The 25,103-nt window shown below is 42.1% G+C and overlaps 1 protein-coding gene and 1 long non-coding RNA gene across 11 annotated transcripts in view; both read left to right on the top strand.

Moving 5' to 3' along the window:
* The first annotated feature begins 231 nt into the window (after positions 1 to 231).
* Positions 232 to 7,444, top strand: LOC307037753. The gene is made up of 3 exons (XR_013807779.1): positions 232 to 2,510; positions 3,328 to 3,404; positions 4,877 to 7,444. It is a non-coding gene; the product is annotated as an uncharacterized lncRNA (long non-coding RNA).
* A 54-nt stretch (positions 7,445 to 7,498) lies between these two features.
* The window catches only part of LOC307036401 (uncharacterized protein), a 32,092-nt gene continuing 14,487 nt past the window's right edge, over positions 7,499 to 25,103 (top strand). For 6 of the 10 annotated variants that reach the window (XR_013807347.1, XM_079676679.1, XM_079676680.1 and 3 more), the window contains exons 1-3: positions 13,222 to 13,341; positions 13,823 to 13,896; positions 24,815 to 24,903. Coding sequence is in view for 9 of the 10 variants with exons in the window: in XM_079676679.1 (XP_079532805.1) it covers positions 13,240 to 13,341; positions 13,823 to 13,896; positions 24,815 to 24,903 (265 nt within the window). In the remaining variant the exon portion in view is untranslated. Of the gene's footprint in view, positions 8,337 to 10,471; positions 11,902 to 13,221; positions 13,342 to 13,822; positions 13,897 to 24,814; positions 24,904 to 25,103 lie in introns of those variants that run through there. The other 4 variants (XM_079676684.1, XM_079676685.1, XM_079676683.1 and 1 more) reach the window with 4 other exon arrangements.

Below are 25,103 nucleotides of genomic sequence, written 5' to 3'. Positions count from 1 at the left end.
AAAAAGTGCATGCCTTCTTTTACTTATTACAACGTATTTTTGTACAAGTGTAGATGTAATTTCACAAAGGATCACACCATAAGTTAGACTTTGCTAGAAAAAGATAAGGTTGAGGTGCATGTCACCAATTGTAAGTTAAAAATATTGACCTTTCTTAACAACAAGGACACACACGTTGTGTTACTCCCCTCTTAAAGTTGCAATCACAAACACATTGTCTTTCAGTCAGATTTTGAAGCTTAGCCTTTATTAAAGCTCTAAATAAAACATCAACATATAACACTTTACAATTGTTGGCATTTGATATGTCAATATTGACTGTATTGTGTGTACCTTCCAGTTCTAAACTTCATAGATGTTTTAAATAATCCAGGCTACGATGGGACCACAGCACTCCTGTGTGTATTTGTATAACCCTGTGTTACAATCATTTTGGGTTAAGTGTATTTTTTTCTAGTGAAAGCAAAGTTGACTTTGTCAGAGCCTGTTATTACTCCCGGATTCCCACATCAGGCTCCTCTTGCTCGACACTTTATTTTACACCGTGCAGCATCACAACAGGGGATCAGCAGAAAACAGGCTCAAGGCTGCCCCTGCGTGGGCAACACATGAACCGATGCTGCTGCTGAAAAATATTTGTTTTATTCTGCATTTCTTCTCTGCGTTAATTGCTCATTTTAAAGGTCACACCCGGCAATTATGACTGACAACATTTAATTTATGTCATTTGAGTTTCATAAACACGTATTGTCCCTTTGTTATTAATCTCGTTGACAGTCTAACAAGTAGTTAAGCCGAAATAAGAACTATGCTCAAGGATATGAGCGTTATTATAGATTTGATTTGTATTTTAATTGCCGGACACAAAAAGTAGTGTGAGCAATTGTCTCGCTTCCCTGCAAAAAGAAACTGCTTGTAAATGAGTTAATTTGAAGGATCGATTGGATTATCATTTCGTTTCCACCTCATATCCACGGTTGAGTAGGCTACAGCCGCGACCAGAGCGTATTGATCAGCTGGATGTAAGAGGAGGCTGCCAAAGATGAGATCCGATAATGAAGGGCTTATTTGTTTGGTTTAAATTCTTAATCAGTTGGAGTTGTGCATCAGTAATGAACTCCGAATACAGTCATAAATCACATTCCTATGCTCGCTAATTTATCATATCATAAAAGTATTTAATTCCGATAATATCTAAGGATATTTTTGCTTTGAAAAAAAGTTCGACTTAAAACATATTATACACAGCTATGAATTAAAAGAGATGGGTTCAAAATAAATGAAATCATAAAATACATTCTTTAGTAATTTTAAAGACAATATTAACATTTACCTGAAGCATAGAGAGACTTGAAGAAACGAATGGTTATTACTTACCAAAATGTCATCGTTAATTATTATTAATGATAGTATCGTTACTGTTGTTATTATTGCCATTATTATATTTAGTTTACATTATGTTTTAAGATTTTGGATTAATCTTAAAATATACAAAATGTGTAATTCTCTTTAAAGTTAACAAAAGTGCACTTTATTGCAACCCTGAATACATATTTTTCCTCTTTTGATTTTTATCAAGAGAGAATTATGATTCATACTGAACCTTTCTAACATCTTATTATACCTATTTAGACAGTCACTACTTCTTATTTTTCAGCCTCAAAGCGCCTGGATATCACCCCATACTGCTGCACTTAAATACAAATTGAATCCAATTTAACTGCACAATCAAAAGCGTGCAGGTAGCATTCAAGTGAGTCATCCTCTTTTTAATTCCCTTTAACTGCAGGCGAGCTTCTCAATTCTCAGCTCCAACTTCAGAAGTGCCCTGAGCGAGTCGTGCCGTGCCGAGCCTAGCTGCTCTAAAACCCCTTCCCAGCGAGGCCGACCCCACGGCAGCCCCATTAGGTCGTAATGCTCTCTAATATAGCCCGAGTCCACCGCCTAATAGATCCAGGCCGGCCTGCCGGCGGCTCTCCCCCTTCGGTGCTAACGGGCTGTAATGAGAGACGAGATGTAAAAAAAGCGTCCATGTCAGCAGCATATTGGTGGTTAATGATCTATTAAGTGATCCGTGTGCTTATGGACAGCGAAAAAAGTGTTGATGCTTGCTTATTCGCCCCTGATGAGAGTCCCATCCTACGGACTTTAGGAATGAATAACAGAAATTAAATCACCTTTATAATGATACGTTAACAGTTGACGCATGGAGGCTGCAGTGGCTGCAGAGCTTCCCACAGCTCACATCTCACACCTGCAACAGGCCCGCTGCTTTCACAGGAGGCCCATGGTGCTGTCTATAGGAAGAGACATGATGCCCATCACTAATATGGATCTGTATTCTGCTCCAGGACCGATCTGTGCATGTGCACTTGCTGTCTGAAAGCCTGGATGCATTGCCAAGATCGCTTTGATCTGTGGGTGCTCAAACTTCGTCTGTATGGGAGGATGCAGGGACAATGAGGAATACTTTTTTACAGTCAGAAGCAGACTCTGTGTCTAACTCTGAGGTAAACAGTTGTTTTTATTTGCTCTTCTTTTTGACCGCTTTGCGTGCGTAATGATTAACTCTGTCTCTAATGGAACATTCCTGGAAATGTTGCAAAACAAAACGGAGAGTATCCGATTTGGAAGGCCGCTGACAGGGAGAGTGAGGGATGGAGATGGAGAGACGGTGCTTTCGGAAGTGTTGCTTTGATGAGCTTTGACGCAGGAGGGGAGAAAGAGACGCGCAGAGCTCGTGCAGCCACAGCTTCAACGGCCAAAAGTTTTACCCGTAACTGCTTTCATTATGCAGCAACGACAGACTTTAAAACGTATTTTAGGTTTTAATTTGGAGAACTTATGAATGTAAATGTAAACGTTCAATTTTTCTCTATATGCGATTTACAGCTTCCTTATGATCAATGTTATTTTTTTTAACAAAAACCACCGAAATCTGTCGAAAAATGTCACGATGCCAATTCACAATTATTTAAAATTGCAGTTGAGTGTCTGTTCACTTACGAACTCAAATGTTAGACCTACAACTTATTAAAAAAAATATTTGTAATACTTTAACTGTATTATTCAGTTTCACACCCTGAATCCAGTTTAAACAGGTGGCTCCATTAATTAACTTACTTTGTGTTTTTGCATGAGATAATGATACCAGTGGTTATGCGCAAACACGATCCTTCACGTGATTTTTTTTTCTTTTTTCTGTTGCATCACTAATTTAATGTCTTCCATTTACAGTTACTCTGGCATTCTTGTTTACTTCAGACTAATCGATTATCTCTGTGAAAAAATGTATTATTAAGACGTGCGTGTCGTCTGTGTAAACAGGCAGAGGCCAGCCACTGCAGAAAGCTCACATCACCATCAGCGATAATTGACTGAGGAGTCTTTCAGGAAAACAAGAGGTGAGATAAGTGCAAAAACTGGCAATCTCATTAATATGAAAAAGTATCGATTTAACAGTGAACATCAATTGTTTATCTGTCTGCAAAATCACTCTGCAAGCTGTCTGCCTCGGTCTTCTTTTGAAAAACATTATTCTTCACCGGTGTTATCAGAGGAGACACATTCACTATTTACTCGGTGAGAAGGTAGTTGTGTTTGCAGGGGAAATTAGATCTTATTTCTTGTGACAGGGCGCCTCTGGTGGCGCATTTACTCATTGCTAATAGTTTGATGTGTATCATCGATGACATGCAGTCTTTTTTTACACTTTCTCCATTTAGACTGCTCCAACTACAGAACTCAGTCTTTTTTTAAATGACAGAGAGGATATACAAATGTGATGTTGAGGCCAAGGCATAATTGTAGGCCTTTTCTGAGATTAGATGTCTCTGATTGACATGTTGTAAATATAACAACAAATAAATGTCAGTACGCACTGTAACTGGCTTAAACCCAAAAGAAAAAAACAATAAATCTGCCTTTTGCTGTGGTCATTTCATTAATGTAAATTGCAATGCTATGTACAATAGTTTGGCTTCCTTCCAGTTGGCTCTTTGCTGAGGTTTATGTATAACATTGGGTCTAATCATAAACTGGGGCTGTGTAACCACAAAATGTAGGCGACACCACAAGAACCAAATATCAGAGTGCAAGCATAACATAATTAAAGCCCATATTCTCTGGTCGTAACCACAATTGACATCTGTATTTTTGGGCCAATAACTGGCTACTGTAACTCAGAAACACAACTTAACTCATGATGTATTAAAAATACATAATTATGATAATGTATTTTTATGAGGAGAACCTGTTTCTTGTAAATATAGTTGGCATATGCCTTAGGTTGCCCATACAATTGTCTCCATTCTTTATGTTTTATTTTTGCTTTGCAAAGAATCAGTGTTTTCTCTTAAACTCTGTTGGGGATTAACATGTCAGTGTTAAGGAGCGTCCTTTGTTCATGGCCCTCTCTAATTGTCTGCATATTGAGCTGTCAGACAATATCTCTGGCTTATATTAAACTCCCAGTTCATCTATTATTCTGGAAAATTCACGTCATATATAATGGAGTACAAAGAACACCAGTGTGTTATTAAGCTATAAGAGTCAAGAAAGGGTTTTAATAGGCCTCAAATGGCTCTGTGTAATATCTGAGAAGACTTTTTATTTTCCTGTAAGTGTTTAACGTTTAAATGTTTATGCTAAATGTTTAGCATAGACATGTTCCCTAACTCTTCAACAGCGAGCAAAACTAACTGACCCGAGGTCAGTTTCATGCCAGTGTACAAGTGTGTGGGCGTGATTGATCTGGAGGTGGGTGGGTGCTGCAGCAGCATTTTTAGAATAAAAGACAGCATTTTTTCCTCAGACATTGTTTCTGCCTCAGTGTCCTCCTCACCCGTTCCTCACCTCTTACTTTTTCTCTCCTCAGGATGACTGTGATGCTCCTACCCAACACTGTCCCTGCACACTAACATCTGGACCTGTTGTCTTTCACTGTGGATCAGAAGACGCCGCTTTTATCAAACATCTCTACTCTCCTCTCTTCCTATCCCCTTTTATTCTTCCTCTCTCATCCCCTGTCCACCCTCCCTCGCTGGGTGACCTTCTTGCCTCCTGGCTCTCTCACCCCTCTCCTCTGGCCGTGGCCCTGCCCACCCTGGGTCATTTATCATGGGCCAGGAGGGGAGCCCCTGGGCCTGCAGGCCCCTGTCAGCCCCTGCAATCGCCTCTTTGTGGCTCCTAGCAAACAAGTGTCGGATCAGCAAAAGTCTATTAAAGCCTGGTGGGCCTTTCTCAGCCAATTGGGTTCGGGTCACTGAGCTGCTCTCCTCGCTGCTCCGAGAGCTCTTTGTGTCGCCGCCGTTCGCTGACACAGATCCCCACAAGATTAATGATTTTTAGCAGCCATTTGGGTCTCATTCGCAGGGTCCTTCTCTCTTTCTTTCTCTTTGCTCCTTTTTCTCTTTTATCCAACCATTCTGTCCTCTTTCTTATTTAACCTATTTCTTCTTTTCCTCAGCCTCCTGATTTCTTGCTTTTCGCTCTCTGGTTTACTCTCTGCTCCTCCCTTTAGCTGTTACTTCAATCAATGTGGAATGTTTCTATCTTCACTTTGTCAGGTCATTATCCATAATAGTTTGCCTTTGATGTTTTCCCCTTAATAATACAATCATTGTCTCCGCAGTAGAGATGTTATGATACAAAGGAAATACTCAGTAGTTTGTTTCAGAGTAAAGGGCTCCAGCCTGATAAATCCAGATGATGTTAAGAAACCCGAGCATCCACATTACAATCCTGGCAGGCTTCCCTGCAGTGTGCCTCAGGAGGCTCAGAGTAATTTGAAATCTTCGAGCCACTTTCACGACTTCCATGTTGCCATGTTCTCAGTGTTGTTTCCAGTAATTACTGCAGGTTAAGTGCATGTCCCGGAGCCCAGTGGAGGCAGCTCTATCCCTCACCTGGGACATGACTCAGCACAGCTCAGGTCATCCGGCCATTTCCCTGACCACTGGACCACACCCCAACCTACTCTAAACCCACAGGACAAGCACTGTTTACGAAGGACTCATGTTCACTTACATCACGTAATGTAATGGTTGTTTTACTTACTGGCTGGATGTTTTTCAGACGCAGTCTCGCTCTGACTCATTAATTAATTTCCAAGTTTATAAACCCTCTTTATTTGAAAAATTTGCCATTTAAGAAGATTTTACGAAAATACACATCCACTGTCCTGTCTCTCAAAACCCTTTCCCTGTATATGCTTGGGGCTGTAGTGGCATAAGAAGTTTATCTTAAAACAATTATGGTTGTATATACCTTTCCCTGAAGATGTCCTAACACAAGATTCACTAAATCTATCCAACTATTTGCACAAAAAATCCATTCAAATGTTAAAGTAAAGATAATTTTAAGCTTCAAACTAAACAATCGCAAGTCTTCCAAGGGTACACTAACTTAAGTACAACATTACCTCTTTGTTTTACTTACTCTGTGGGGAAACAAAAGGGGTTCTTCTGTACTGTTAATAACTTAAGAAAATACCAGCTTTATTTGAGTAATTAAAACCTAACTATCTTCAGCTGAATAAAAAAAAAGAGGACTGTAGATTTTTCCTCCGATCACATCCTGTGTTGACAGGTTGAAGGATTATAGCAACTTTTCCCCTGTTTTCATCAACAAGGAGATGGACTTAAAGTAATTTCCGCAAAGATTTTTTCTTGATATAATTTAAGCTCTAAGATAAGAGATTGATCTGTCTTTAATATAACTCAAAAAATGTACTGTATACTTCATAGTCTTACACTCTGTCGTTACATGCTCACAGGATCTGATTCAGAATATCCAATGTTGAAGTGTGTGGGGCAGCAGTGAAAGAAACTATATGTAAAGATCTTATATTCCTCATGTGTGTTAGTGAAGCTGTCAGAGAGGCTGCTGGATGGTCAGCGTCTGCTTCCACCTAAGGCTCTTACTGTGTGTTTACAGCATGTCTGTTTTAAGACTGAATGGATGAACCCAGCCCGCTGCCATGTCCATCCACCTGCCCTGGTTGCTTTCTGATTAATCTTCTGTGTGTGTGTGTGTGTGTGTGTGTGTGTGTGTGTGTGTGTGTGTGTGTGTGTGTGTGTGTGTGTGTGTGTGTGTGTGTGTGTGTGTGTGTGTGTGTGTGTGTGTGTGTGTGTGTGTGTGTGTGTGTGTGTGTGTGTGTGTGTGTGTGTGTGTGTGTGTGTGTGTGTGTGTGTGTGTGTGTGTGTGTGTGTGTGTGTGTGTGTGAATGTGTGTTTGTTTGTATGTGCGCCTGTGTGTAAATGGTTATAGATGGGGCAACACCACCACACTGGCAGTCTGAATCATTACTCACAAAGATAGGGAGAGACCCAGGGCCGAGCAACCCCTAACATCCTCCTCCTTCCTGCACAGACACACACACACACACACACACACACACACACACACACACACACACACACACACACACACACACACACACACACACACACACACACACACACACACACACACACACACACACACACACACACACACACACACATATCCCCAGGTTATTCATTTCTAAGCAGAGTGCCTGGCATTTCACCACATCCACCCCCCTTTATTAAGAGACTGAAGCTCCGGGTTTCCCCTCGGAAAGGGGGAGTGAGGGATGGTTTTCGATTGGGCCTTATACTCTTTATACCCTTCCTGTTTGCCGGTTCTCTCGTCATTTCTCTTAATCTTTCATTTCCATCTTTTTCTCCCTCTCTCTCATTGTCTTGTTCCCTCATTTTCTCTCTTTTATTCTAGGGAAACTTTCCCCCCTCCCATGACAGCTACTTGCAAAACCAAAGGTAAAGAAGAAAAAATACCTCTGCTATCTTACAGTATGTGTATTTAGTCTCTTAACATTGATTATCAGCAGTTACAGGCGTCTGGAGTTGAAGTTAAAGTGATGACAGAATTTACACTGATGATGGACATTCAGAGTGTTTCCTGGTAAAGTCGATGAGCTCTGAGAAGACTCTGATATTTCAGTCTGGCTGCCCTCGGATAATCAAAATGAATAATAAGCACAGCACACAGGCTCACCATCCTGCCTTGCTAACCTCATTCAGTGGGATCGGTTTAGGGATTGTGAGACATTTAGACACACTTTTGTGAAGAAGCTGCATTCGTGAATGTAGAATCTAGCCATTATATTAAGGCTGGCACAGTTTCCTTGGTGTATCTATAATAATAATTTGGAATTTATTACATAATGTTTCCCTGTTGTTCCCATATTTAGTTCCTATTTTGTATGTTTCCAGGTTAAAGAATAGTAATTTCTTGGTGGAATGTATGAGAGCAATTATAGCCCCATCAGGAAGAGACTGGACCTAAACAGAATGGTAATGGCAATATTGTTAAATATCCTTATTACAAGCTCATAGAGAGCACTGCAGCGCAGCAATAACAATCTATTTGTGTTTGCACAAGTGTGTCATGTGTGTTCGCACATTTGATTTCAGATAAGGTTTGTTTGTGGTCCTCAGTGGATGAACACGTCTGCTGTTTATAGCGTGTATACACAAGTACATGTGTCTGTAGCAGTATGTATGCATGTGTTGGAAGGGGGTATATATGTACAGCAAGAGAGTCTGTAAATAAATCTGTTTGGGGATTGGGGGTGCAGGGATGAAATATGGTCCCAGGGATGTGGAGCAATGTGAAAAACTCGGCAACGCCAGGGAATAACAAATCTCCTGATGTCGCCTCGCCTCAAAATAAATACACTCCCCCGTACAAGTCATCCATCTGGACTGAGTCGCAACAAAGACGCCCCCAATACATCCCCAACACACACACACATACACACGTCCACACACCCATCCCACACAGCAGCCATATTTATTTACCCACTTATTTATTTGTTTGTTTGTTTGTTGAATTAAATGGAAGCTGCTAGTGGGGGCATTGGAAGGAGTATTTATTGTTTTTTTTGTGAATGAAACATGATCCCCCCCCCCCCCCCCCCCCCGCCACCACCACCACCTCCTCTCCTTGAAATGCTGTCTGTTTGTTAATGGTTGGTTAGGAGGGGTGGACGATAAAGAGTGGTGGGGGCAGGGTTTGTGCATCGGGCGTTTTAACTAATGATCGATCACAGGGATTAAATAATTAAATTTCAGGCTTGACAATTTAAAAGTCTCCCCACACACACAGCCGAGTGAATGAGGAAAGAGGGAAAGATGAAAGATTCCGCCTGCAGCAATGTATCAGAAGGATTCAACATCTAATACATTACAGGGAGTGTGTGTGTGTGTGTGTGTGTGTGTGTGTGTGTGTGTGTGTGTGTGTGTGTGTGTGTGTGTGTGTGTGTGTGTGTGTGTGTGTGTGTGTGTGTGTGTGTGTGTGTGTGTGTGTGTGTGTGTGTGTGTGTGTGTGTGTGTGTGTGTGTGTGTGTGTGTGTGTGTGTGTGTGTGTGTGTGTGTGTGTGTGTGTGTGTGTGTGTGTGTGTGTGTGTGTGTGTACTGTTTTAGCTTATATGCATGCACATACACACTCTCTAATGTCGTTTCCTGACATATAGGCAATATGAAGCACATTCAACTAACAATGTAGGCCCACCAGAGTCTTCCTCACTTTCCTTTTCTGAGCCTCTTCTTCCAGGCACTTCCATTACTGCTTTAAAATGCAATAAAAGCTCACACTTGGGGCAATATGTATCTGAATACAAAAATAACCACAAAACAACAGCATAAAGGCTTTCAATTTTACAATTAAGGGATGAGATGTTTGCCACTTTATTGTTTTCTTTAGAATTGTCTTTTTCCAATTATGGTCTATTCTCTCGGCTTAATTAGGTCATGCTGAGTTGTGAGTTGCGTTGTGTGTGTGAGGGTCATTCTGTTCCTCCCAGGGAAAAATATTAGCCCTCGTTGTTTGCAAATAGGTGATGTATGGTGGCCGTATCTCATGGTGCTGAATGTTTTTTAGAAATTTCCTCTCCTTTATCAATTGACTAACAAACCCATATATCACTGCCACTCTCTCCTACTCCCCACATAAATTAAATAAGCAGCTCTCTCTCTCCTCCTCTTATACCTCTCACTTCCTTTCACATCTTCTCCTCCATACTCCCCAATAACCTTTTCATTACTCCTTTGAGCTTTATTTTTTGTATTACATTTTCTAAATGCACACACACACACACACACACACACACACACACACACACACACACACACACACACACACACACACACACACACACACACACACACACACACACACACACACACACACACACACACACACACAGTGAATATAATGCTACATATATCTCAATCACAAATTCTTCCTTGAATGTGTTGAAGACAATTAAGGTGTGTGTCACTGATAACCACTTTGCCTCCAGTGTAGTATTTGATGTGCTCATCATCCGGCGACATTTGCAAACTTTAGGACGGATGATTGTTGCTGAAAATGTGTTTACCAGTTCCTGTTTATCACTACGATGGTCTCTTTATCTGCTGTCTTTCAGATGGACGGCGGGTAAAGAGCTACAGGCTGGAGCTAGGCGGGTTCCTCTCTGCCACAACGTGATGACAGGAGACAGATTATGCCAAAGCGCCATATTGTAAACTACTCATCATTAGTGGGCCCATCCCAGCTAACGACTGCACTGGAGATAAACAGGGGCGATGTGGAGAGCCATCTTAATCAGGAGGGCCATTTAAGAGTGGGGCTCAGTCATTACGCACAGCTGTATCACACCAAGATATGGGAGATGTTGAGCTGTAAAGCTGTGAAATAGGCTCAGGCCCAAGCCTCAAGCTCCACAGAGGTTCAGTGTTGTTCTGATTTCTGATCTAAATTACGAATAGAAAGATAAGTGCCTAAAACATCTAGCCAAATTAAATTGTGGACAACCATTGAATGTCTCTAGTCACAGCCTCCCAGGGACACTCACAAGCTCCAGTCAATAGCGTGAGGGGGGGTGAGATGAGTTGAATTTGTAGTTTATGTGAAACCCACTCCCTCGCTCCTTCTGTCTCTTCTGCTCTGTTTATACACAACACTCCCTTTTTAAAATCATCAATGGCTTCAGAGAGAAAACAAACAGGTCTGTAATCATGAGATACTCCATGAGTATACACACACAAATCACACTAACACCTAAAAGGAGGATTTGATTGTCTTTCCAAGTCAAAAAACGTCCAGTTTAGAAACATTTGTAAAATAACATCCTTGGCGTAATCACTGTTATCTACTTTCCCTACTTTTCCCTCATTGATTCCTTCAACAGTTTTGTTAATGCTCAGGGGCACCTCGGTAGTCACTTGGTCGTTCCGAGACTCGAACCGGTGTCCTTCCGGTTCCCAGGCCGAGTCCCTACGGACTGAGCCACCTTAAATACTTAATAAAATGTTTTACAAGGCAACTGTTATAACCTGAATGGGACACTTAAAACCACATTTAAGTATCAGACTCTGGTCTCAACAGTGATAACCTCTTTTTTATTCTCTTTGTGACCCAACATTTACAAATATCACTCTCCTTGCTTCCTGCTTTCCTATATCTCTTGTTCCCTTTTAAATTTTTGTTTAATATGTGTCCCACAAATTGTTTCTGTAACGATTACAATAAGCAGCAAATTATCAAATTAGAGAAGTTAAAAGTGTGGGAATCTTTGCTTGATAAATGACAAACAATTAAGAAAAATGCTATCAATTAATTATCTAGTTATTTAGCCACACTGATCTCTATGATTTCCAGTTTAAAGCTAACATGTATTCTCTTTTTGCTTCCTGTTTTTCCTTCATCTTAATCCTTCTCCTTTTTGTCATCCAGTGCATCCGGCACCTCTCTCATCATGTCACCCAGTAACCCGCTCTCTTGTCCCTCAGACGGACAGGCCTGAGTTGTCCGGACAGGCCGTAGCTCTCCCCACAAATGCTTGAACAATTGGAGGTAAATACGTTGGAGACAGCCCATTTGTTTTGTGCCGGCGGTGATGCATGCTTTTGCAGCAAGCAGCACATTTTTACCACGCAGCCCAAAGCAGCTGTGAGTAATGGACTGCTCCGGCCTGTCCACTCATTCTGCTATTTTTATTATTGTCTCCCTTATAGTTTTCATTTTTCATATCAGGAATAGAGAGAGAAAGAGAGAGAGTGCACAGCATTCCCTTCAAGTAGGTTCTTTCCCTAAAAGAGGCGGGAAGCGAGGGCCCCACATCCCCCACTTCCACTCACTTCATCATCTTCCATCAACCGTCCCTCGCTTTTTTTAGTCAGACTGAAAGATTTTGTTGGATGCCAGGAAGAGACAAATAAGGGATTATCAACAGACAGCACAATAATTCAGGTTGGACAGCTTCATAATAATTTTTCATCGATCCATCAATGTTTTCCTCTGGCATGATGTTTGGTTCAGCCTCTGGGGATTCTCCAGATCATGGGGTTTTCTTCGACAGGAGACCTGGGTGTCTGTGACGAAAGAAGCAAAGCAAAAGGAAAACTAACTTGAACTCAAAAAGCACAAATGAGGCTGCTGAAACAGAATGTAAAAAAATGTTGTACTTACTGTAAGCTTTAACCACAGAGCTGAAAAAGCCCAGCTCTTGCTTTGAAGATGATTCACTAAGTAGCTAAAATTATCTGCCGCTGCCCACCCCAGGGAGAAGACTGGTATTTTGCATTGAGGCACTCACATGGGCACCTATAATGGGTGCCTCTTAATTCCACTGACAGCTTTACAGGACCTGAGTTATGAATCCACAGCATGCCGCTCGTTAGGCCCTCGCCAGGCTTCACAGTGGGTTACACTAATACACCTCCTTCCCCCTCCCTGCCCTTTCCCACTGCACACACATGGACATAAAATCAGCCACACACACAAATATGAGGACGAGCACATCCTCACACACGCAGAGAGCTACTGGCCCACACAATTTCGGCACACACCTTTGTTGTATAATGGGGGTTATTTGTTCAAGATGTTCCGCTCATATCAGATTTATTTACCCGATTCTGGCCTTCATTGCGTGCTCCTCTCTCCCTGCTACATTTCTTCTCCCCTTATCCTCTCTCTGCTCATGCCCACCAGGCCAACACCATGTTCTTCTCCCCCTGCCTCCCCCTAACCTACCCCCCCCCCCCCCCCCCCCCCCCGCTCCTGTGCCGACAGTAGCAGGGTCCTGCTAGGTGATCCATCTCTGTCAGCCTGCTAAAATGATAATGCCAATTAAAGCAGAGGAGTAATTGCCCTCCGCTGCCTCTGATCCCCTGCAGACCCTCAACAGGAGCCATGGCCCCAAATACGAATGAGACCCGGGCCCCCAGAGGCCCTCGCCTGGGCTGCCGTGAGGACAGGTGGGGAGGGGGATCGTGGTATGGAGGCCGGGGGGAGGTAGGATGGAGGGCAGAGTGGGGGAGGAGGGGTGATTTGTAACTTTTAACCTCCACTGATCACCGATGGCCTTGACAAGGAAGGTGTGGAGGAAAGAGGAAGAGATATCACACACACACAAACACAAGCACAAACACACGGGTGGAGATCTGGTCGTAGCTGCACATGGATGAACACACACACACATGTTCAAGGTCGCTGTCAAAGGACTTATGGCCCTTGCCACTGTGCACAGACTCTCAGTGTGAGGAGCCTAATAGGAAGTGAAAGGACTATCCGGCAGTGGACTGTAACACCACTGATCAGTGGTGACACAGCTGCACTCGCAGGTCAGCCAGGCGGCCATTACTACCACCGTCCCTATCACAAATTCACTTTTAGGGTTATTGTCTTCCTTCTGATAACGTGCACAACACATGGCTTGGTTCTCAATATCTAACCAATGATCTTTAACGCTTGATGTGTCCTCTGTCTTTTCTAGAAGAACAGCAGAGGAAGGCGACTGAACACGGCTCCACTGAACGTTTTTTTCAACCACACTTGGAGTTCGTGGAGGTATGTTTGTAAATAATCTTTGTTGTACATTCACTGTAATGATGCTCTTCTGCAAGTCTCTACATCCTATTGCAATTTTTAAAATACTAATAAATATATCATGTGAATGAAGAGGAAAATGCCCAAAACCGTTTTCCAGATCATAAAGATATGCTCACAATATTCCAAATGTGTCTTTAAAGGTCCCATGTCATGCTTCTCTGGTTATTACCCGTCCCCTTCTGTGTTATGAAGGTTTTTATGCATGTAAACGGTCTGCAGAGTCAAAACCCTCAAAGTACACCCTGTAGCGAGTAAAACTCTAACACAGAAAATACCTCCCCAAAACGCCTCGTTGGAGATACGTCACTGTCCATTTCATTCTTCCGGGTACGCATGATGTCAACCGTACCCGGAACGAAATGGACCAATCCGTGGAGCCGTTACGTTACGTCCACGGAGCCGTTACGTTACGCGCCCGCTGATTGGTCCAAATGGACCAATCCACGGACTTCCTCACACACACACTCAGTGCAGGCAGCTCTGCTGATCTCTCCTCCCTGGCTGCAGGCTGATAACAGACAGTTGGGATCGCGGCGAAATTCTCTCTGCAGACCCATTCTCACAGCGTTTATCAACCTTTTTCTTACTCAATATCAAGCCACACTTATTGTTTTTACTTCGGCTGTGACTTTGTGTGTGCTCAGGATGAGTTTGGCTGTGTTTCGCGGTGTATCGCTAAACAAGGAAACAACACCTCCACGGAGCTCAGCGCGATTCACAACGTCCCGAACAATCAGAGCAAACTGTGGTCACAGGGAGGGTGGGGGCTGGAGCTACTGGAGCTACAACGAGCCGTTAAAGGCAGAGAGTGAAATTCAGTGAATACACGTAGTTTACAGAGATGCTGTATGAGGAACCAATGTGAGTTTGGAAAATTGCACAATATAAATCTATTCTAGTAGACCTCAACAATGGAATTATGATCAGTGGAAATGCCCATGACATGGGACCTTTAATAATGGTCTGGTGTCCATATGGACATTTAAACAGTTGCTTCTTCCTTTTCATATTAGCTATAAAAGATCCTTTCATAATCCACTTTGATTAATTGATGGGGAATATCTCTCGTGGCTGAAGCCTTGGGTTGGCTTCGGAAAAACGTTTTAATACATTTTGCACAAAACTATGACTGGATGTTGTCCCCCACTTATAACAGAGGTGCATCATGAGGGATCTCTTCATAGCCAATAGGAGGAATTATGTTCTTATGGACAGCTAACTATTGTTTTAAGTTAGACTTGAAAGAATATCAATTAATTTACTATTTAAGACTTCCTTAAATCAGTTCCCTGTGTTATAAGGCTCCAAATTGTCACAACCGAGATTGATTAATTACATTACAATATATTACATGTCACTTGTTAGACGCTTTAATCCGAAGCGACTTACATACATTCAGTACTGTGGACAATCCCCACAGGAGCAATTTGGGGTGAAGTGTCTTGCCCAGGGACACAACGACATGCTGACTGCAGTGGGACTCGAACATGTTAGCCCCTGATTCCAAGTCCAGCACTCTATCCACTGAGCCACAATTCCCTAATTAATGATTCATTGAACATGAAATGTTCTGTCAGTAGAATAATTGTTTAACTCACTTTCAGCACTATTATCAGTCAATTATCTAAAACAAATTCCTGTCAAAGGTGACACCCCATCATCATGACAAACGCAGACCTTGTGCCTCAACTTCACCAACAACCAGGCAGCCATGACAGCCCATGCATCACAGCATACTTATGCAGCACTGCGTTGTATGAGCGTGTGTGCGGGTATATTATTACTGCTCGGTTCCAGGAGTGTGTGGGTGGACGGCTGGATGCCGGACGAAGTGTGTAGGTGGCTGTTAACACAGGCTCCGTCACCCATCATGACTGGGTGGTGACCTGTGGCACAGACCAGCGTGAGAGTGCAACAGCGGGGAACGGGACAAAAGGTCCGTGGAAAATCCCACTGTTGATCTTTCTGAGGTTTCACATATTTTTGAATGCCTCTTATAAAGTTTAGCACTGTATCTAAGCTCTATTTCATATGTTCTGTCCGTGGAGCAGCTCTGTGGTAACATAAGCACATTGTGGACACATGAGAGACACTTGTGTGTTGCATGATGGGTTGTTGACAAGAGGGAGATGCTGCTGCCTGAACATCAGGAGAACAGCTGATGAGCTCCACTACAGAGACCCCATGATCTCCGTCAGAAGAGTAATGATCACCAGAGCCTCAATGTGACAATAATCTCCTCTAACTTCATCAACACAATTTATGCCAGCAGGCCACCAAATGCTTTCAATATGTTCCGCGTTATGATCGTCCTCTCAGCTAAAATCATAGTTACAGTAATAATAATAAAACATGGAAGCTCACATTGATTCTGCCTGGCTACTCAATGCTGCGTGTCCTATGCCTTAACACCACGTCGTGGGCTCGATGCTAACATTGACTTATTACAAGAGAGCGTGCCGCCAAATCCATAATTAGACTCCTTTTGTTGCCCCCGTTGTTGTTGAAAATGTAATTATGAAAGATGAAACACAGCCTTCAATGAGATGGCTGTAAAATAGCATAATTAATATGGGCTTTTGCGAGAACAATCCCCGCTTTACGGGAGCCCCGCGTTGGCCGTGAAATTAATTAAGTGTGCCAGGATTTATGGCCTGTGCTCGGAAATGAAGAGAATTAATCGCGGGCCGAAGATGGATGGTTGCTGGAAAATGATGATGCCCAGGACCATGTGGGGGGAGGCATCTAACTGCTTTAGGGGGGCACTCTTGGATGGGAATGGAAGGTTTTGACACAATTACACACCCCCAGACAACAGCTGGGCCAGCGGTGGGATGGAGTACTTTTTGGGCCAGCTTGGAGTTATGAGATTTTTTCCACCTTCATTCCACCTGAACCTTTTCCCTGCACACTACATATGGCCCCAAGATGGAGTTTGATTTGGCAAAGCGAATACTTCTTGGAGAGCACAAGAGTTGTGTTCATGTTTTTGTTAGCTGTTTTATCACAGATGTCTTATTCTTTCATCCCCTTCTATATGCTATATATTCAAACAGATTAAAAATGAACCTGTTTATGTTTACAATTATAGCATACACAATTGATTATTGCATTATATCCACAGTAAGCAGTATGTGAAAAGTATGACATTATTGTGTATGTGCACTATACTGACATAATTATATATTCACTAGGAAACATCACACTGAAACAAATATTGGTGATTCTACATTCAATGTAGTGACTATTTTTAGACATAAACATTTTTTTTTTGTCCACAGGGAGGTAGGTGGACATTGTTATAGATTTAAATGAAATAAGTAAACAGTTAAACGTAATGCCCTGTAATCAAAATCAAACTATGCGTAGTTACAATACAATAGTGAGCACAAAACAAGCACGATTATAAATATCCGTTTGCTACTAAAAATAAGCCATCATTGCTGCTTTGAAGAGGCACTGTGTAGTGGGTTGTAGCTTTAAAAAATCTAATCTCAGAGGGTTCCAAATTAACTTCATCCCACAGCTGGCCCAGCTGTCTTCTGTTGAGCCAAGGTGAAGAAAAATGACCAAATCACACGCTTTGTTAAATGGCACCAATATTAAACACAGGTTTTTAACTTTGACCTCCTACAGGGTCCTTAGACCCAAAACACAACCTCCCATCCATTCTACTGCCCCTTCACTGACTATTAGGTGTGTGTGTGTGTGTGTGTGTGTGTGTGTGTGTGTGTGTGTGTGTGTGTGTGTGTGTGTGTGTGTGTGTGTGTGTGTGTGTGTGTGTGTGTGTGTGTGTGTGTGTGTGTGTGTGTGTGTGTGTGTGTGTGTGTGTGTGTGTGTGTGTGTGTGTGTGTGTGTGTGTGTGTGTGTGTGTGTGTTTTGTAATAATGGAAGGCTAATTACCCACCTCCCATGTCCCTGGACAGCGCCACAATGTCTGGGTTAGGTCTGTGTGTGGGATGGTTCGTGGTGGTAATTAGCTTGATACACACACACACACACACACACACACACACACACACACACACACACACAAGATAAATGAAGGCTGGGTGGGTGTCTGTTGTTGGACACTTGATTGGGCAGGTACTAGGGGAGTGTCTGGGGTCTCCAGAGCATGTCCACTCTGATAATTATGTGTGTGTATGTGTCTTTGTGTGCGTTCCTCCGCTCAGAAGGAGCTCTCATCCCAAATTGCTGTCTCTTGTCTCATTGTCAGAGTGATTATGAAATATTGTTTAATTTACTGGGTGGTAGAGTCTTGTGTGATTTTGATGAATCGGACCTTTTATTTCTTCATTCCCTTTATTGTCTGGTGGTTAGGAGTCGCGTGTTTGCACGCTCGAGTGTGTTCATCACGTACCTATGTGAATAGAACTACATCATACAGTGTTACCCCCCCCCATTGTTAGAAATGTGCGTTTATTATGTGGAAATATTAGATACATGTAAGCTTAGGGTAGAGGCACTGTAAGAGATGCCAGTACACTCATAGAGACAAGTAAAGCAATATGGTGTATGATATCAACAGTAATAGACTTATAATAAATCATACAGTTCTAATGGATACTCCTGACTAGTTATAAAATAGCGGTTGACTTATGGTGCTTATCAAACATTATGACCAACAATACTCGCCTATTCAAATCTCAACAATCGAATTGTGTGTTATTATAAATGATCATTGTATTTTCTAAGTACGGTACATTAAAGTACATATTCATGCCTTTATAACAATGCATGTTTCATCATTCAAATGTTGGCGGTATAGATTGTTTTAATAGCATGAACTACACTTTACATTCCACCAACAATGAAATGAATGACCTCATGATGCACTTAAAATGTCGTCTTTATAGAAAGTGTTATTGTGATGCCTTGCTAGAAGGATCTTGGCTTATTATTGTACATGTAAAACGTACAGGAATTAAGTAGATTTTACTAATGTGTTTTGCTGCCACAAAACATTTTATATTATTATTACAAAATACATTTTCCCGACTTTTTTTAGATCGAGGTATTTCAATTGAACATTTATTTTCAGACTATTTCAGAAACATGCCTTTCAATTGGCTTATGGTCTTTTAAATTGAATTAATTTACTCCAAAAATGTAATTCAACTCATCATCAAGGAACAAGCTTCCCAGTATGCAATAATTGGAGGTTGAAACTGCACTAATTTCTTCAAATCCTATTTTGTATTCTACATAGATTTATTGCACAAGTTGGTGTGTGCGTATGGATTGCGAGATAGTCGTGTAGGTCATGCAGAACAGAAATAGACAGCGTACAAGAGTTTTTAGAAACTGAGCCAGTGAGTGTGTGTGAGAAAGAGGGAGGTCTACTGTAGGCCCACTCTAATTGATTATACCGCTATCGACAGGGACCCAGAAAAACAGGCACTCACTTTCCTCTTGATTGAATTAAACACCTTTTATGGGGCAAATCGATGGGACGGAGATGATGGGGGGGTGACGGGGAAAGAGGGAGAGGAGAGCCGAGTGTTATGATATGTGGAGGTGAGATCTGTCTTTACTCCCTCTCTTTTCTCTCTCTCTCTCTCTCTCTCTCACACACACACACACACACACACACACACACACACACACAGCTTCCCACAGACAGGTGAGAGGTCTGACGCCATGTTGTAATTCAGGCAAATCAATGCTTTTAAAGCATTTAGCCGTGCCTGGTGATGAAGTATAGTCAGAATAGGCCCGCCAAGCAATATATGTCCCAGACTCAAATCAATCATACTTACAGGATGGCCAAGCTGGGACAGTGCAGTGAATGGACTGAGGGGTAACTGGACTCCATTCACTCCCTTTATGGTTTGATCAAAGATGAATAGTAAAAAGAGAATTACATATCAGACGCCCACTGAAAAGCATCTACTCTAATCTGACATATTTGCTTCTCAAAATTGTTGTCAGCATTTTCACTGTAGATATGTTGACTTGTCGTTGTAGGAAGCACAGGTGTTATTGTTAACATTAACAATGGCTGTGCTCCATTCAAGTGTCCCATTAAGCTGTAGTTTAGAAGCACAGTATCAGAACTCTGAAACTAAAACAGCTAAATGGTATTCAGCTATCACTAAATGTATTATTCCTAATGTCAAAATGGAATATAAAAAGTTAATAAATCTCTAATTCAAATGGCTCATTCTTATGTGCAGATCTATTTATTTATGTTTCATGATATCATTGTTTCATGATTTATTTAAAAAAAAAAAAAAAGTTTATCTTTGTAGGAGGCTCATTCTCCTTTCCCCGGCAGAAATAGTTTCCCCTAATTCCTGTGAAGAATGTGGTGAGTAAAATGCATGATAAATTATTTTGGACAGAAATACCAGAATAACATCCAGGAGGACAAATACTAGCCTGTTCCTTAAACAGAAATCCACAGATTTAGCAATAAACTTGTCTAATGCTTCCTTACGGACAGATACAAATTGATAGATTGAGATAGTCTTCTTTTTTTTACATGAATTAACATTTATTTCTTCCTTGTCAAAAACTGGCTCATTCCTTACCCACAATGCAACTCTAAAGTTGGGTTGGAGATTTCGGTATATATGCCAGTAGTTGCTGGTTGCCTGGTAACCTCACTTCTTGCTAATTCTACACTCCATTGTTTTTTTTACTTTATCTTTGATCACTGTTGCCTTAAGTGATGTCAAGTCAATATTTAGCAACAAAGTTTAATACGTTTTTTTTTGTGCAGAGGTACCTCCTAAAAGCTGTAAACAAACTTTGATATTTAAAATCTGAAAATGTCCCCTTTTTGTACTTTGGTCCTATAAGGCCACAAGGAAAAGTGATTGAGCTGATGTCAGAGAGGAGCAATACCACACCTCTCTGATCACCAATATAAGCCATGACAACAGATCCTCGCAGAGTGACATCATTCCCACAAAACTAGCATAATCAATACAAAACAGGAGGCTGATCACTTTAAAAACTCAGCTGTCCACTAATTAGTGCACACTGGCCTTGATTTTCCGAGCACTAACTAGGTAGGAGCAGGACAGTATGACCTCATGTTGGGAGACCCCCTGCCCGCTGCCCATCCTAATCAGCTCCTCAGCTCTTGGTCCACTATGACTACATTAGTACCCAACAGCACCCTACCACTGACCCCCACAAACCACCACGCTAACTCCGTAGTCTGGCTCGGCCAATCCACACCGCTGTCAACATCGGCCAAACCAATTAAAGTGTCTAATGAGAGTCTTGTATAACACTAACATGGCCATTAAAGAGCGTTTAAAGAGAGAACAGGGGTATCGGGTGGAGGGCTGCGGGTTATGGTGTCATGGCTTATTAGTATTCAAGCAGCGTTTGGTTTCCATTAAGGCGGCGTTCACGAGCGCCTCAGGTGTCTCGATGGATCCAACGGCAGGGATATGATGATTCACGCATCCAGGACTTTATAAACAGCTCTCAAGCAGATGAGAACAATCTCCCCTCATAAAGAGCGCTTTCGATTTAATTTGCAAAGATATGCAAGAAGAATAAATAAATGAAGCGTATGTGGAATGTGTTTGAGAAAACAGTGACTTGACAGTATTACACAGGCACTCAGTTTAATACCCAGCCATAATATTGCTGAGGGAACAGGCCCAAGGCGCTACTCTCTTTTATTAGTCATTCACTGGGATTATGGACACATTGCCTCCATTACCTAAGAGAGAGGAGCAGAAGCCCTGTCCCCCTGGGGATGGCATAATAACTATCTTTCTCTCTCTCTCTCTCTCTCTCTCTCTCTCTCTCTCTCTCTCTCTCTCTCTCTCTCTCTCTCTCACACACAAATATAAGCATACACTTAAATAGATTTGAGCTTCAGTGCACAGACGTACACACAAACACGTTCCATCATTAAGAAGAACACAGGCTTCTATTAACTCTTTTTAACAGCAGGATAATAGAATCAATGCTTAATGTAAATAAATAGCAGCTAAACAGATCCATAATGAAGTTGCTGAAAGACATTATATCAAAAAGACTTTAGGAATAATCATTCTACCTGCGCTTTATTTGTCTGTTTGTTACTCTGTCTGAGGTCACGTGTCGCTTGGTCTAGGTTGTTGATATCTGTGCCCTATGCAGAGTTAAGTGGAGGTTACATATGATGAGGTCAAATTTGCAGACACTTAATCCACACACGCAGCCAGCCACACACACACACACACACACACACACACACACACACACACACACACACACACACACACACATTGTTTTTTGTCAGCAGTGATGCAATGAGGCTGATGGATGGCAGCAGAGAGAGGAAGGATGGACGGAGGAATTTGATTTGTCTTAATGCAGGCGGACTGTGAGGTGGTGGGGCCCTACATCAGTGCGTTGCTTCTACAGCACTGAATGAATGTCTCAAAGTAAATCAATTACCAATCGATAAGTTTCTTCAATTTGCATAAATCAGAATGTTTTGAGCAGGAAGCCCCTTCTTGTTTCAGACAGAGCAAGCATGCTCTTCACCTTCATCTTCACTCTTTCAGTCAATCATCCCCCCATCTCCCCACACCCTGCCTGACTTTGATGTGACATTGCTATAAAAGAATATGATGCGCTCTGGGGACAGAGATCCACAACAGTCAATCATGTTGTTCAATATACTGAATATTTTAAAGGATGAGATGAACATGCTGGCTCTTTTTGCAAACTGATTCACAGTCTGCAAAACTTCATATTACCTATCAATTCAAGTGTCAGATATCAACATGAAATGAACAAATAGTTCCCATGACTATAAAGTAGTGGTAAAAGAGTGGAGATTAAACAAGGGCTTAATATGACCCATATGGTATATTCACTGATGCCCGGTCTATAATGAATAGTAACGGTGTTATTCTAGAGCTTTGAGGCAATCAAAAATGCATAATCCCTTACATTTTTTGCACTAAAGATAAAATCCCAGCAGGCAGAAGGAAATGCTTTCTTTCGTTGACCCAATGAAATCATGAGCAGCAATTCATGTTCAAACATTTGTCATTTTATAGAGGCAAGATGCATGAGCAAGAAAACACAGGCGGGGCAAAGTAGCTGCCTGTTGACATCAATTCAGAGAATTAATGTGTCCCAACAAATCTTGTTGTTTTATTTCCACCAGGGCCTCCATTATGCGCTTTTAGTCATTAGGGCTGATACTTAATGATTGACACCCAGTTAAAGTGCACCTTCAGTGCATCGCTTATCACGACCTGCTCTCGTGCACCACACACACAGTCAGACACGTCTGTATGGGTACACACACATATATTAATATTTGCTCTCTTAAACACACAAACACACAGCCATGCACCCACTCTCCTAAACCCCAACGTGGGCATAAATTTCTCCAGCTGTGACTTTAAAGACAAATAGCCAATAAAAGTGCCATGGGTGTTCACACATGCGTTTCTAGCACAATCAAATCAATTTCCTCTAAGTAGCCATAAACATGTTCTCTTTTAAAAGGTGTGAGAGGGGTCCCATTATCCCGGGCCCCCCTGGCCTGCTCCTCCACCCCAGAGGTCTCTCCAGAGGGGTCAGCATCAAGGCCTAATCTGTCTCAGTCCGCTAAATCCATCTGTAGCTCTCACACACACAGATCAGGACCTCAGCCACGTCCAGGCCTTCTGATCACAAGACTACGTCCATTAATCAGTTAGCAGGCAGCGCAGTGACAAAGAGATTGCCTGGCAGGGGGTTAGAGTCCGGGGAGTTACCCCAGTCCTGCTGCAGGGCCCGGACTGTGCTCCAGGGCTGTGGAGGTCTGCATGCAGGACCAGACAAAGGGCTCTCTTATGGTCATCTTATTAATCAACAATTGTCACTGAGTCACTTTACTGATTCATCATAACTCTAAAATCTCTCAGATCTGGTATACCAGGACACTTGTCCTCATCTTTCTTGCTACAGTGTTTGCTCCATTGTAATGCAGTTACTGTAGCAACTTCAAGGGGGGTACTAAGATTACAATTACCCTGGTTGTCCTTCCCATGGTGAATGATTGTAATTGTAATTGACTATAACCACTTTTTGCATATAAACTCCATGTAAAACACTCATCCCCCCACCTTGCAAATGCTCCGTGTCCCCCTTCTTTCCTCCATCTTCACTGTCTGCTAAACCTTAGGCCTCCAGCTTACACTCATGGGAATTGACACTCAGCTCCTACAAATCCAGTTAATATTCAATGGCTCATTAAAGATTGATTTTGAGCTGTAAAGGGGGAAATCACACAGATATAAGGGCACAAAATCCTTCCTTTAGCTTGTAATTGTGCTTTATAGAGGAGCTTTGGTTCTGCTGCTCCCCTGGTCCTTGTTAGAGAAGGTTAGGGATATATAGACCTGGATGGTGGGGACCAGGGCCTGGCCCAGGTTGACACCGACCTACCCAGACTATAAACGCCAGGCCAGGGCAATCAGGCACAGGATTGCACCCCTGAGAGTGCAGTTCATTTCTCCTGCTGAAATATTTAAGAGTCTGAGGAAGCCCTGAGAGACTGGGAGTAGCAAATATTAGACAAAGTCCCGTATATATGCTAGAAGTAGTAATCCCCAGCCCAGGTGAGCTTTGTTGCTGTTAAAACAAATGACAGCCAGTACTATGGCAGTTTTAATTGGAAATATATAAACAATGTCATATATTGTTTTAAACAAGATAATAAGCATTATTCCACTCATTATTATCATAATGTTCCAATTAAGTTTCTTTTTTCCGAAGACATTAAATCAAGTTGGTTGTTTATTCTGTCTTGGTTTCTCTGTTCTCCGTCTCTCCACCTGACCCTGTGACCCTCTCAGTTTCCCAGGAGTCCCTGGCCTAGGCAATGCAACAAACACAATTTCCGTAATGTCATTTGCAGCATGGATGAAGGAGAGAAAGTCCTGGCTGTCAAAACCACCTCCACGCTGCAGCGAAGGAAACACGACCCGACACATGACAGATTCTTAGGTTTGTACAAATGGACAGCTCCCTCCTTCTCACTTTAAACCTTTCACCTCTTCTCTTTGCCACCCAATAGCACCATATACCTCTTTCCCCTAAAACATACCCCCCCCCCTCACTCAACCACTCTCCAAATGTCTTGTCCGCATCCTTTCCCCTAAGCGTGTCAGTCCCTCACTCTCATCATGTCAAATGGGCAGAAATTA

Source organism: Notothenia rossii (assembly GCF_949606895.1).
Source record: "Notothenia rossii genome assembly, chromosome: 4".
NCBI lineage: Eukaryota > Metazoa > Chordata > Actinopteri > Perciformes > Nototheniidae > Notothenia > Notothenia rossii.
The sequence above is the reverse complement of the archived record's forward strand: the minus strand, read 5'-3'. Positions and strand labels throughout refer to the sequence as shown.